The 15,241-nt window shown below is 38.8% G+C and overlaps 1 protein-coding gene across 1 annotated transcript in view; it reads right to left on the bottom strand.

Moving 5' to 3' along the window:
• The window catches only part of ctnna2 (catenin (cadherin-associated protein), alpha 2), a 310,610-nt gene that overhangs the window by 17,371 nt on the left and 277,998 nt on the right, over positions 1 to 15,241 (bottom strand). The window contains exons 12-14 of the mRNA XM_023418417.2: positions 14,858 to 15,058; positions 6,195 to 6,346; positions 1,478 to 1,591 (exon numbers count right to left, since the gene is read on the bottom strand). Coding sequence (XP_023274185.1) covers positions 1,478 to 1,591; positions 6,195 to 6,346; positions 14,858 to 15,058 — 467 coding nt within the window. The remainder of the gene's footprint in view (positions 1 to 1,477; positions 1,592 to 6,194; positions 6,347 to 14,857; positions 15,059 to 15,241) is intronic.

Here is a 15,241-nt window from a genome sequence, read left to right as displayed (position 1 = left end):
TTGAAAGTCCCTGGGGAAATTTTTACTTTCTGAATAACACTTATTACTAGTTATCCTCCTGTTTGTTTGTTCAAATGTTAAATATGACCTATGTTTAACTGATAAGGACTTCAAGTGTGGATTGTGGCTCCTGTTTGTCAGGTGTAAAGGTGGAAGTTGAGTGATACTGTTGTAGGGCCATGTGCTGTAATGTCATAGGGAAGACGTTGGGAAAACATGACTTTTACTCAACTTTAAACATGACATTTTTGTGCCTTATCCTAACCACACCTTATCCAACCAAGCGCTGACTAACAATTTTGTTCTGCCGACAGGGGAGTTAGTTTAAAAGGATTCTCATATGTGTTGTTCTGGAAGGCAATGACAAACAACATGTTCTGTCATTTAGTTTGAAAGTCTTGGCTACAATAGGTGATGTTAAGAAATGATACAGCATTTTAAAGCAGAATGGGCTTTTCATTGAGAAATCTCTCCCAGGGGTTCTGCTGCTACAGCCTCGGTTGCTCTGGTTTGGTCAGGTAGATTACAGTGGCTAATGTTAGCTAATGTTATTAAGCTTTAACATTACTGAGTTAGTTTGCTCACTTTATGACTCTTCTCTACTTACATTACTGTTATGCTATGATTTTGTATTAATCATTATCCCATTCTTGCTACTTGTGGCCACAGCGAGATAGCCTTAAGCCTTTAGGATAGCCTTAAGGATGAAGGGTTGATTCTTAGTAGGGCCCTAGGTCCTGACTTGGTTGTTTTTCTTTTTAGCCATCACAGTGGGGGCTACAGCTGTACAGTACATGTATTTAGCAACGATAAGTTGCAGTTTTGGGTTTATTTATTTCTCCCTTCTTTGTGCATTACCCCCATGTGTACAGACTGTGTAGAGACCCAAGCAGTATAATACAGGCCTGTGCCACAGGGAGAGGCATTGGGCCAAGTCACACTCCTGCCATCCACAATCCATTCAACATGCAACACACCGCTAGAGCCTCTATGTTGCTGGAGGGGAGCAAGCACTGATACCCTCTTAATGTTCTTTAAGCTGGGCCCAAGTGAAAAATTGCTAATGTGCAACAAAGCCCAGACCCTAGCGATGGTGACTGAAGCCTTGGCACAGTACTATACTGTATTTTGTGTTCTGTCTGGCATCTGAGGGGAATTCGGTAATTACTTATTTGTTTGTGATTGCAATTTTACACCTGCCATCCCCAAACAGTGTTTATCTAAAATAATCCTGCTTGTTACAATAATTTAAATGGACTTTCATGCTATGTAAGTGGAAGTAGTTGGATGAATCGACTCAAGTGTGGCCAGAGAAAGGGGTGGGTGCTGGGTGTGAGAGGCAGTTCAACTTGCACCTTCATTCATATAACTGCAGCAACGGTTCTGCTTTTTCTGTAATTTTTTTAAAATGTCAAATTCCACATTTATGGCACTTTCGAGAAGTCGCAGCACACTGGGGAAGTGAACATCGACTCACCCGAGCACTCTGTCCAGCAATAAGCTGGTCATCTTCAGTCTGGACACTAGTCCTGCTGCGAGTATCATAGTCTTCTTGTTCAAAGTCAGAGTCATCTTCCAGCTCCTCTGGTGTCTGTGAGAAACACAAAGACAAAATTGGGCAAAGAGTCAAAGAGTGAGAGAGAAACTGGAAAGGAAAAAAAACCTCCTACATTGACAGCTGAAAAGGGCAATTTTCTTTGACTTCATCCCGCACTGTGGAGGAGTAACAGATAGCGTTTGTTCCCCTGTGTTGTCATGCTTAGTTTATAGTGTCTCATTGGGAGTTTTAGTTCAAACTCTGGCAGAGATATCACAGAATTTAAAGAGTCAAATCTCAGAATGAGTTATTCTCTGAAAATGGACATACAGTACATGTGAGTTCCCTCAACACTAGATTAAACACACAATGAAAAAAGCAGGAAATGGCCAAAAGAGATTTGGTGAGTTGATCGGGTAGTTTTTCCTGCACCTTCTTCCCTCACCAAAGGTCTTCTGTCCAATTAAATAACAAATGGATGTCACTTTGAAAATGCAGAAATTCGGGATTATAAGGATTTTTCATGTATTGGCTTTGATGGAAAGGTAAAAAGAAACCTGGGAGGAAAGACATTCAAGTCAGTGCCTTTTAACCCTGAAACCATCAATCAAACAATGAGATGCAACATAGCGATGTAAATACCAACAATTAGTCACTGATTGACCACAAAATAATGTGAACGACTTGTGTTTGAGCAATATTCACAAATTGCACAAGACCTGTTTCAGCAACTGTGGTTCGATACACATTCCTGTTAAATAAGACAAATGGGTTTGTCAAGTTTAAGTACATTAAAGGCTGTCACTGTACTTTCTACACTGAAGACTGGCAGTTTAATATCAGTTTAATATATGTATATATGTGTGTGTGTGTGTGTGTGTCATATATATGTCAGTATGTCAGTATATATCTCATATGTATAAATGAGATTGTCAAGTCATGTCAGATACCACAAAATGAAGTTATAATGATCTGAACAATTCTGCCAGTATTACTGACTAATAAGCGTTATTCCTTACAACCTTGTCAAGCTGCATCTCAAGGATTAGACAATAGCTCTCTGACAAAGCTGCTTTTAAGATCCAGTACAGAACATTGGAGCACAAAACACACGGCAAGGTTAAATTTTAAAGAGGAAGCAACTTAAGTTTAACAAAATGTTAGAAGTATTGCTTTTATTTGCATCCATAATACACATTTAATATTCTATTTATTTCCTTTCTTTGAAGATGTATCATGTTTAAACACGACTTTGTGGTGATTGTAATTCCTTAATGTTATTCTTCTAAAAACTCATGACAGTCCTTTGATTTCTCTATTATTTTTTATTTCAAAGGGGAAAAAGTAGAATGGCAAGTGCAGTTTAATGAAGGATATAGAGTATTACACCACCATGCGATCATGCTAACATTGTCAAAGCATTGGGAGTACAATCAATGTGTGGTTTCTCATCAAATAATATAATTGGAATATAATTGAGTTAAATTTTTTGCATCTGCTCAAACTGAGCCACTAAATAATTATTACACAGTTTTATTTAGCTCTGCTGGCTACACTGGGCTCTATCACTAATTAAGATTAGTGGGTTAGCCAGCTTGTTTCAACACAGGCTTGTTGATCTCATGAAGCTGGCTCAGTTTTAACTGGGCTACAGTCACCATGGTAACATACTGTATGCTGGATCAGACCAAAACATGTACATGTGTAAAGTCACTCTTATATAAAGCTGACATTTAAGAAAAAAAGCCCTGAATTCATGGTGTTGTCGAAATTATCCTTGTAGAGAGCACTCTGGGTTTTTCTATTTATAGAATACCTTCCCATAATGATGAGTTGTAGATATAATAAATGTTTTACACAACCAGTGCTTACGTTGGCTATAATGCAGGACTTGTACCAAACAACAGGTTGCTCATAGACCATAGCCTATGGCAGTAATGAATGATATTTATTGTTGCACAGGCTGGTAATTGTGCTGAATTTCCTTCTTAGTATTCCCAACAGTGAAAGATCCAGTGTGGCCCGTTGGACACTGTCGGATATTCCATCATTGCTGAACATAAAATCTTCTGACGCACTTAATGAGATTGTACAAATAAAAATAAACCAGATGACCAATGTGCATTAATGAGGGGCAGTGATGAGCTGGAAAAAAAGGAAGACCACCCACACACTGAATATTAGCTCCTAATAATTTATTTACTCAACGCTCAGGACACATGAAGCTTCCTTAGGCATTCTTTTATTCAAGTGTTTTTAGTTACCCACAGTACCAGGGATGACATTTACTTTGCATTCATATCATACTCTGTTTTGCTCATAATCATTTGTAATGAAAGCTTCATAAAAGCACAAATTCTACCTGTGTATTTTTTTGAAGATTGTTGACAATTTCTTTAGTAAATAGTAAGATTTATTTTATTATTTGAATGATAATTTATTTTGCTTGGTTTTGTTAGTTATGTGCCTCTATTCCTATTTTGCCCCACAAAATCACATTATTTTTGCCTCTGCACTGACCTAATTACATCGTGTGAAATAATTATCCAATCTTATCTCAAATAAAATACAGTACACTTGATTTATTGATGATGCATATGATTATCTGCTTGTGACACTTGTTTCTCTCTAAATGTGAATGCATTCGTAGATGGATCCCAAAATCCAGATGTTAACCAGCTTCGCAAGGTCGATTCTATGTCTAACAGTCTAATAATAGTAATGGCATAACTACTGCACACACCTGTGTAACAGATATGTTCCGTGGCACCGTAGTACCATGCTACATCACAGCCGGGTGTGGTCACAAGAACTGTGATGCTGGGTGTACTCAGGGGTTCAAGAGACTTTCAGGCCATAGAGGTATCTGAGTTTTTCCTCCATCTAGAATGTGAGGAGTTACTCTTTAGGTTGAGCAAAGGCAAATAACACAAACAGACAGTCTGACTCAGGCCATGTTCACACAGACATTAAGAATGCGTGAAAAATTACAGCCTCCCAATTCTGTGGAGTCCAGCAAAAACACATGTTGTTTGGCAACAAATTTACCAAGTGGATTCTCATTTCAAGGTTGTATGAATCCTGTCTCACTGTTGTGCACTGTTAAGGTATCTGATAAGCCTTTACATTTAAGGATCTAATTAATTATTAAAACCAGTTGTCTCAGACTGTATTTCATCATATCACCGGTACCTGAATAAACATGGTTCCTGTCATTGCAGGAAGCATGTAAAAAGTTGTACTTTCTTTCTGTTTGTGCGAGAGCTGGGAAAAAGTGAAAACACTGGTTATATTACAGCTGCCAGTCTCCGACCACTGTTCAATTTCATACATGTTTCATTCTAATGGTTCCTACGCCACAGCACCGCTTTGCTCTGGGTGTGTGTGTGTGTGTGTGAGTGTGTGTGTGTGTGTGTGTACGTGGTTACATAAAGTCCAGGGCAAAACTATATTTTTGAGAACTTTCATTATAACTTTACACTCTTCTCAAGACCTGCCTCAATTTTTAAACACTATGGAGAATTGGTTTCTTAATCCATCGACTGCTCATAAGATCTGTGTTGTAAAAATTCTAAAGGAGCCATTACTTGGCTTAAGTGGGAGAAGAATAACACAGACACATAAAAATGTGTGCAGAAAAAAACTATTACATGTGGCACCAACATTTGCTATTTATATGATGGGGTCAGACAACAGAGAAAGCGAGGATCTTCTAAGTTGTTTCCTCAGAAAGTAATTGAACTTGGATGGGATTATGAAGCCAGCTGGTCCTGGGCAGTTCAAAGCTGCCTGTTTTACATTATTTACCAACATCAAATTATTTTCCATAATTAGATTTTTTCCAGAGCTTCACTGGGAAACCTTCCAGCCTGCATAAAGTTGAATAAATGAATTACATGGTGAAGAGAGCGGGGCCAGTTTGGGTGAAAAATGCAGATAGTGAAGCATTAGAGTAGGTAGTGGAGCTGCTCGTGTCATGATTTTATGCAGCATTTTTTTATCACGACATGCTCTAAAATGTTCTGTCAGCTTCACAAAACAAATAATGTGGCAGGTGTGACATTTCAAATGGGAATTCTGTTGAATTTTTGATTTCAATTATGGTTTTCTTCATCCTTAGGGCAGATATATTTTTGTCAGAGAACATCCACTATCATCTATGCTAGCCAGCAGCACAGTTTGCTCTCCTAACAATGTCCCACAGAGGTGTCTCGCTAAAATGAGAATGAAGAGGAAAAAAACTGGAAGAATGTCTGTGAGTGTGACAAATTTGTCTCCTGAGTCATGGTGAAGTTCACAAGGCGACGAATCCAATGACTCAAGAGATGTTATTCTCATAACAACAGAGGAATTTTTTCATATTATTATTTAGAGGGTAAAAAGTGGAGTGAATTGATTGTAGAGCTTAATACAGACATACTGACTGACTAACAAGCAACACTAGGAAATAAACAATTTAGATGTCTACATTCACAAAATACAAAATCAACGTTTTAAACATTTGCAGGAAGCAAGAAATAAATTGCCGTACTTGGCCTTGGTCAGCATTTCCAAAACACATTCATTTCTGACTAACTCTTGCAGAGCATTAAAGCCACTTCAGAGAATTTCAGTGAGTGTTTTCCTTATACTCTTTTAAATGAGGCAATGGACATACCCTTATCATGAGGACAGCTTTCCTGATGTCACGGACGCCGTCGTACACCAGACGGGATGCATCAATGAACTCATTCTCCTCAAAGGGCTGTGGGGGGTTCGTACTCAGTGCCTCAATAGCTACCTCCACCTGTTCAGCAAAACGGGGCATGACTGCAGGGAGGAAATAGGTAAGGAGGTGGAGAGAGGGAACAAAAGAAAGATAGGAGAGTCATGTTTATCACATTGCTTGTGAACAAAATGAATAAAGGTTACCAATTAGAAAGGGAAAATGGTATGGTGAAAGCACAGTTATTGAAGTGTAGTGTCTCTAGTTGAGGACATAACCTTTTCATTTGAAATTGTTTTTATAGCCGCAGGGTCTCCCCCTGCTCACTTGTGCACTTCGGGAAATGGCGCGATGTCACCTTCAACCTCCGTGTAAGTGACGATCATTTTCACAAATTGCACGTCAATTAGTTATTTCACAGGAAGATCAGCCTGTCTGTTACAGATCTGTTTGTGTGCGTGTTGGCATGTGGAATGTGGAAGTGTGTGTGCGTAACCTGTGAGAAGATGGCTTGTGTGTGTTTCAGCCAGTGTTACAGTACAAGGACGCTAACTTGCAAGCTCAGCCTGTCAACGCACAATGCTGGTGAAGGGAAACAAATTCATCAAAGTCTTTTGAGCTGAACAAAAGCCAGGCAACAAAAGGAAAGTCCCTATTGACCATAAAAATGGTTGGTTTTGTTGTCAGTATCAATTGGCCAGACTTTGTGTGTTTAAATGAATTGTGCTGGATGTGAATAGACATTATTCAATATTCAAGAAAATGGGCTGAATGTTTGAATATTTAGCAGGCTACCTTTCTACGTAATCTCCTGTTGAGTCAGAATAATTGAATGCAGAGTTTAATAATGTGTTTTTTTTTCATATGAAGCTTGTGCTGTAGCAAATTATCATAATAAAAGCTTTGGTTTACCTGGACAGACAGTTCCCAGTCAGAAAAGGTGGTTTCCATATACTATACTATCTATAGGCCGACAACCCCAATATTACTTGTGACTTGTGCTTCAAGTCCACAACTGCACAGGTATTTTTTCTATGAATCCATACCAAATACACATATATAGAAATGGTTTTAGGTGGAGAAAGACAGGTAGAAAGAAAGAGAAAGGCTTTTTTGATATATTCTAAAAAGATGTCTTGGCTGCTTTGGAAATAACAAATATGTGTCTATGTAGAGAGGATTTTTGAGAGTAGATACTTGGCTTGATTTAAGACAACACCTTTTTCAGAGGAGATGACAGGTCTAATGAAGACAGACGAATAGCAAAACAGAGGAAAAGACAGATAAAGTGTGGCAGCCTGGCTATTGAGCCTCCACCAGAAAGCCGACTGTGTGATTTCTTATTATTACTCTCCACACTTTCCTGCTCTCTTACATGCGGCGTGAACTAAATCAATTAGCCAGCTTGCACTAAAGGTGTATCTGCAGTATACTTATTTGTCTGATATAAAACATAAGCTATATTTCACCATACATAAAAGGCACTACAAAAACTCTCTCCCCTTTTCTTTTCATTTTTAATTCAGTTTAATCCACTTACTGGAGGAGCGTAAAATAGGCTTTTGGGAATTGCTGGGAAGGCGTTTTAAATAGAAATATTTAAATGTTCTCCAAGCTCTTAATGAGCAAAGTTGCTGATGGTAAGGGGCAATTTCACTCATTCCAGTTGAAAAATGATGAAGGGAATTAAATGTGACCATGTAGGAATGGATTTTTTTCACCCCCTAGGCTTAAGCATAGTTTAAGTGAGAAGTTATGGAACTACAATGAATGCTTAAAAACCTCACCGCAGAGATGGCGTGCCCCTGTGACGTGTTTAACGAACTCCAAACAGCACAACTCTCACAGTTTCTGACGCCTAAACCTCAATTTCATGTGTAGAAAGCTCAGCTCAGATGATATATTGTAAGGTAAAACGCTTTTTCACCATTAGCAACTTTATGAAATCATGAAGTACAACGTCAAAACCTTGATTGGTGTCATTTTTGAAGGAAACATTATTGCAGCATCTGAATGTAAAGCTTTTCACCACAGGTATTACAGTATCATGTTGAGTGGCCAAGAACCTGTACTTAAGTTCTAACGTAATGAATATTTCATGCATAATTAAAGGGGAACATGAATACATTGCATGCCGCATAGCATTACATTACTTATATCACTTAATAATTATTACAAATATACTATATTTCTATTGTATTGCTGTATCTTTATATCATAGTTTATGCTATAATAAAGTATTATTCTATAATATATATGTCAGTTATATGTATTGTATAGTGTAATATTTCTAGCGCATTTTCTGTTGACAAAGCATCATATGACTACCTATGTTAAAGGGGTTCCTCTTAATAACCTCTACTCAACTCTACAGAGCTTCATAGCATCTTTCAGGTCGCCGATTTGCTCTTTAGGTTCGCTCTCACTGCTGTCATCAGCTACTTTCAGAATAAAAGGTTCTAAAAACTACCGTATGATGGCTGTACAGCACTGAACAGGAGACAGATAGATGAACATAGTGGCGCATTTAAGGAAAAAAAAGAGATAATTCCCTCAGGAGTTGGTGCAAGCCAAAATAGTTACATTGCATATAGTACATGCAAATATTTGCGCAAAAACCTTTATAATGCCATCTCTTTCATGTTTCTTTGTTTTTACATTTCTGTTGGATGTAACATGTAGTCTTAAAAATTTTATGTCAAACTTTACAGTTCTACTGAAGGAACACCGAAGATAATGACATTAAGGCTTAAGTGATCCTGATTTCAGAAAGCTTACCTCTCCCATCTCCTACACTCTAACCTTGGTTAACATCTTTCACCTTCCTCCACTTCTGCTCACATAGTGATTTCCTCATCAGCACTGTCTCCCAACTCCCACCTCTATTTACAAACTGATTAAGAGACCTTACCTCCTCTCCTTGCAAGCTATGAGTTTGCCATCTGTTTCCCATTCTGGCTAAAACCTTTTTTCCCATCATTATAACAATGGATACAAATATAAAGAGCAACTCATCCGGCTCAGAAACTGTGCACTGTACAACTATAGCCCGTACCAGGAGGCCATTTTTAGTACTAAAGGAGCATCGACTCACTTTTCTATTTCCCCTTAAGCATACATTGCTTTCTTTCTTCTCTATATTAGTGTTTTCTTGATATCAATAATAGGGTAGTTTGATTGAAGATTTTAAAAGAAATGCTCAATATTTATGGTAAGTTTCTTTCAGTCCAGCTTGCCACAGTAGACAGTGTGAAGTATCTTTACTTCTATCCCTTAGCCTCTGCTGCACTTCTTTTTAGTGCATTTGATTCACTGATTTACAGACATGACATGTGGGTGGCAGCGTGAGCATGTGTGTTATTGCTCACTGCAAAACCCTGGCTAAATCCCATTTACTGTGCCCCCATGTAATAACAAGGAGCAACACCACCCTGCTTCTCTAAATGGCACACTGACTTAGGCAATATATCAGTTTTTTAATCTACCCTCTCCAGGCACCACATTAATGATCAACTTTAAAATTTGTCCCCTTTTTTTTGGGGAGACGATAAGTTTAAACACAGGGAGTTAGTGGGCAGAAAAGTGTCTCAGGGAAGAAGGAAGGAGAGGGGAAAGAGAGAGAAGCCATAACCACTTTCCCATTAGGCTATTGATTTTTCTTCTTCTCAAGGACACGCTTCAATCCTAGGACCATGTGTAGACTGTCTGTCAGGAATCTATGGCTCAGCTTTACACACACAAGAGTTGTGTGCCTTGGCTGCCTGTATTTGGACCGGTCATAAATCTGACTGCACTCAATATGAGAAGGAGGAATGGACAAATTGAGACAAGGTCAAAGGGCAGGTAACTGTGATAAGTGTCTGGTGTTGATGTGGCAGTTGTCAGAAAGACAGACTCAGTGGTCACGACTGGCATGAGTGGCCGTGGGCGTAAACACGGCCCAATCAAATAAAAAACACAAACAGCCACCTTGAAGACTCATAGACACACACAAGCACACACACATGTACTCAGGCACAGGATAAATGTTTTACACATGCACACCGGTGAAAAAAGGAAAAAAGGGGACCACATCAATGAATTCCACTAAAATCCCTGCTCAGATCGCTTAGTGAAATCCTTGGTGACAGCTATTGATTTTTTGGTAGAGTCTAGTTAATTGGACTCAGTACCCTCTAAAAAGTGTGTGGTCCTATATTCTTTTCCTTTGTTCAGCTACGCTTAATCATCTTTCCCCCAGCTATAGATTTCTCCTCGACTGTGTTCAACTACATAGACATCAAGTCTGTGAGGACTGAGGGGAGAGGGAGGCAAAAGTTCATGAGGATCAATAAGTGCTTTATGGTCCAGATCAGATGTGCATGGTAGCCCTTAAAAACCCCAACTACCACTAAGAGGGAAACAGGAAGGGAAAACACAACAGCTCTTAATCAAAGAGAAATATGGAGCAAATGAAACGCTGGACTAACATAGTTGCTGGTTCCCGACTTAACATCTCAATTAACACCCTCAATCGAGTGGACACGATGCCTCGTTAAAATTCAAGTCTCCCTTGAGGCCTTGCAGCTAGTGTGATACTACCCACTTGCTGCATGTGTATAGACTTTATCATCTTAGCCCTGAGGTTAAGGTGAAGTCAGACAGGATGCATGGACATCTTAAAGGTGCTATGTGTAATTTTTAATTTTAAAACATTCAAAAATTAACTAAATTATAATAGCCACCTAGCCCCGGCCCGTCCTGTATCATAATACCACTTAGAATCTCGAGAGGCGATAGTGAGTCAGTGCGGCCTCCAATCTGCCCTTAGTCCAACATGAGAGGATGAAGAAGTAGCGCTGCCCGGAGGGCAAAAAACCACATTTGGCAGCAGAGAAAAGAGGTGATAGAAGCAAAACAAGAGTAAACATTGGCATTGCTTTCCACTGCAGGAATAAAGTTCGATGCTGAACTCTAAATGTTTTGTCTAGACTGGTAAGTAAACACCTGTCAATACTAATGTTGATTATGTAGGCCTACCCATAGCACTTACATATAGCACCTTTAAAATCGGCTTCTGGTGCGTGTATTCAACCTCATGTGGCTATTAACTATTTGTCTGAGTAAATTACATTTGGAATAAAAGTGAATAATCGAGCCACACTAACCACACTAACCTAGATATCAAATATTCAAATGGAATTATAATTCAGCTTGTGGGTGTAACGCATCAACTTGTGAAGCTTTTGTAAATAAATTATAATGTATTCCTTTTATAAACATCTATGAACCGCAAAGTTCCATTAAGTGTCAGTTTTTTGCAGACACTGTCACCTATCCAGAACTAACAGTTCTACCAAAACATCATTACAAATCACTGTTGGATAAATAATCTATTTTATGTGACACTGTATAATGCTTGTAAATTGAATGTAAACAGGGGTTGTTCTGGGTCACTTGTTGAAATGACTGATATATAACATTCAAGTTTGTAGTTGAAATATTCGGTGCCAAAGACAGATTACACATTGGTAAGTGTGTTCAGCGCTTTTCTTTTGGCCTCTGCATCCCACCACCCCTGTTCTTTTTCTCTGGCACTGACATAGAGAACAATGTGAACTTTTCACTCTTCCCAGTATTCAGAAGAAAGTTGCTCTACTTAACTAACATCTTGCATTTCGCAGGTGTGAAATGTAAAATGTAAAACATCAAATACACACATACAAACAACAGCTATAAAAAGGAAACTCACTGCAGATGCGACACTCATTTCCAACAGGTGGCATACATGTTAAATTCGCAGAAGCTAATGTGTTCCTCACATTTATGTGTCTAAATCTGCAGGTTTTAACTTTTGCAACTATTACTTTTCTTGTGGTCAAGGTAGAAGTAATAAATATTGGACTTAAGAATTGGATGATTTCAGTTTTTATTACACCAGTGGCTCAGAGTCCCATTATTACTATCTCAAGGGAAATGTATTCATACTGTGCTATGTCAACAGTGAAACTCTAAATTAAAAATGAGATTAAAATATCATCTAGACAACAATGCAGTTCTTACAGGTTAGAGTAAAAACTGTAACATTTACAGTCATCCCAATGTGTAGGTGTGAACTAATCCAAAAAGACTGCTGTTGGCTATGTTTGACCTTTAACAGTCACATATTACTGCAGAGTCAGTTTTGCATGTAAAACTCTATAAAGCTATAAAAACCGTCACATGAAAGAAAAAGTACTGAATTTCCTTTAGCTATATTGTGCATTTAGGTCCAAGTTGGACCCCAATCTGTGAAGTTCAGGGTCTAATTATGATTTTTTTATCTTGTGTCTCTTTTGAATAAAGCATTCAGGCAGCAGGCCTCTCATTTTAAACCATTTGATTTACATTATGATGTTAACTTTTCAAAAAGCAAATGCGTGATAAAGAAAAATCAGTGGGCAATCGATACAACGCTGCAACACCAACAGTTCTCCATGTGTTGTTCTCAGTAATGCTGACATAATACTTCTGGGTTCTGCTGACACCAGACACTCCATACTCCATGGAGGATTAATAGAACAGCAGCACAATTATATAATCTTAGCATGTGACAAGGTTATGGTCATACAAAACTGACCTTAAGTGTCCATGAGATAATGCCACTGTACTTCATCAATTAATTACCCCAATCAATTAAACTGAATTATGCAATAATAGAACAGAATGTGCTTAAGATACCATATAACTATTACTGTAGGTAGTCCATTAGGGTGGAGCTGAGTGCCAGAAGAGAGGCTTAGACAGATGGCTCTGTGAAAACACGTGACTCACCTAATGCTGTTTGCGACTTATCATCTAGCAGGGAAGGGAGTTGATTGTGTCTCTCAATTATCCGGGCAGATGAAAGTAACGAGCGAAACAATAGATATACTGCCTCACTAAATGGGCTCTAATGGGAGAGATAGAAACTAGGGGAGGGATGGATGGGCGAGAATGGAAAAAAAATAGAATGAGCAGGGATGGTGGGGGATGGTGGCTAGTGTAACAGAGGGATTGTGGTCTGATTTGATTCTGGTGGACAGGTAATTGCTAAATTACTTCTTTCCTTTCATCCTGTGGTTTTTGTTTGTTCACCTTTCATAATGGTACATTTTTTAAAGGCATGTTAGCGCCTACCTTTAAGGGATTTGAGGAGCTATTTCACATTGCGAAAATGTTTTTCAGGAAAATAGACACCAGAATCTTTCTTCTTTCTTTGTGTTTGGACACAATGCACACAAACATAATATATTAAACAAGACTGCATTAATGAAAGGAAACACTGACTAGTTTGCTTCTCATTTTCTGAACCACCTGTGTGTTGTAACGATGATACTGTTTCCTGGAAATAACAACAGCTTCACATTCTGGGTCCAACATTGACAAAAGCTTTCACTTTCTGATGATTACTTGGCTTTTACATATTACTAAACTAACCATTAGCAAGTGTTACAAACCCCCTCAGTGACTGCTTGATAATGTTTAGCTTTAAGCAGAGCAGATGCTGGCTAATTGATGGTTTACTTCTTACTGCAAAAAACCCCAATACTCGACTTGAACTCAACACTCCCTGTACATGCTGAAATGCGACGGTTATGCTGAAGAGTATTGAAGAGACCTGAGGCTTAGGGGTCTCAAGGCAAGCCAAATTTGTTCATGCACCAGTATCAGACAGTTGCATTCCTGGCTGCTAGACTCACTGCTGCAGTTTAGTTGTTATTTAGAAGACTTGTAGTGTGTCTTAGAGTTAATAATTGTTTTGCATGTAAATCTATATATTTTAATTGTCTATATTCCTTTCATATTCCTGGTTTTGTAATGTTACAACATTCATGCATGTCTGTTTAGTTTCGTTGATGTACATAGATGATTTCACAAGTGATGAGTTTAAAGTAGCCCTAACCTTGATATTTTTAAAGCATAATGACAAAATTCCTTTCCACTCAATACCGGGATACCTACTTAGTGTTTTCTGGTGACCTAAAAGCTGCACAACACTTCATACTAAAAAACACAAAATTCTCAAAGGCTTTGACATATTTAGAGGTCTGACTCAGTATAAATAGAGACAACACAACACAACTCTACACATTTAACTATTTACTCGCTGTTGCACCCTTACATCCCGTATGCTGAGAAAAGTATTCAGTCAATTTTGCTAAGGTGGGACGGAGACATGCGTTGGCCCTGACTCTGGTCTGCAAAAGCGATAAACTCGGGTATCCTGGAAAGTGCTGTGGCCCAGAAGCTGCACAGTGACGGAGGAAAACATAACAGATGAAAAGTGGATGAGAGGTAAGAGTGGCAGAGGAGAGAACAGGTAGAGTTTGTCTAAGAGCCAAGACACTGATCGAAACTGTGGGACACTGGGCATGCAGGAAATTAAAGCCTATCTGTAAGTCACCACCAGACTGAGAAGCTAATGTGAGTGCTAGAGAGCGTGTGTGTTTGTGTGTGTGTTAGACTGCTCCTCACAAAAGTAGCTTAACTTGCCAAAAGGCTTGTTGCAAAAATGTTTGCTGCAAGCACAGTCCCAGGGTGAAGGATACTGTATTAAACTTCTCACTGTAATAATTTTGACTATAGCTTGTGCAACACCAGCTTTGTGTACTAACCAGTCTCAGACAGAAGCTTGATCGACTCCAGCACACGCTCGGTGTAGACCCCTGGTTCGTAGTTTTCCATCTCAGCATTAATGATGTGGACCACACGAGCGGCGCGGCCCCGGATGGCTCCAGCAGTTCGGTCAAGAGTGTCCACATCTCCCTCTTGCAGAGCAATTACGCATTTGTTTACATCCTCAAGAATGTGGTTCTCTGGAGAGAGGCGAAAAAGAATGACAGTGAGTGAAACTGGAGAGAAGCAAGGTCTCCACTTGTTGTTGTTTCACTTGTTGAGAGAAATTATATTTGTATAATGTTTGGAATCTTCACAAAAGAATTTTCCTTGTAAATGGAAATCAGTCACTTCTTTTATATTCTGTGCTGATGATTAATATT

This window comes from Seriola lalandi, unplaced genomic scaffold (genome assembly GCF_002814215.2).
Source record: "Seriola lalandi dorsalis isolate HSWRI2012SDOR001 ecotype SW California unplaced genomic scaffold, Sedor1 jcf7180002054582, whole genome shotgun sequence".
Lineage (NCBI taxonomy): Eukaryota > Metazoa > Chordata > Actinopteri > Carangiformes > Carangidae > Seriola > Seriola lalandi.
The sequence above is the reverse complement of the archived record's forward strand: the minus strand, read 5'-3'. Positions and strand labels throughout refer to the sequence as shown.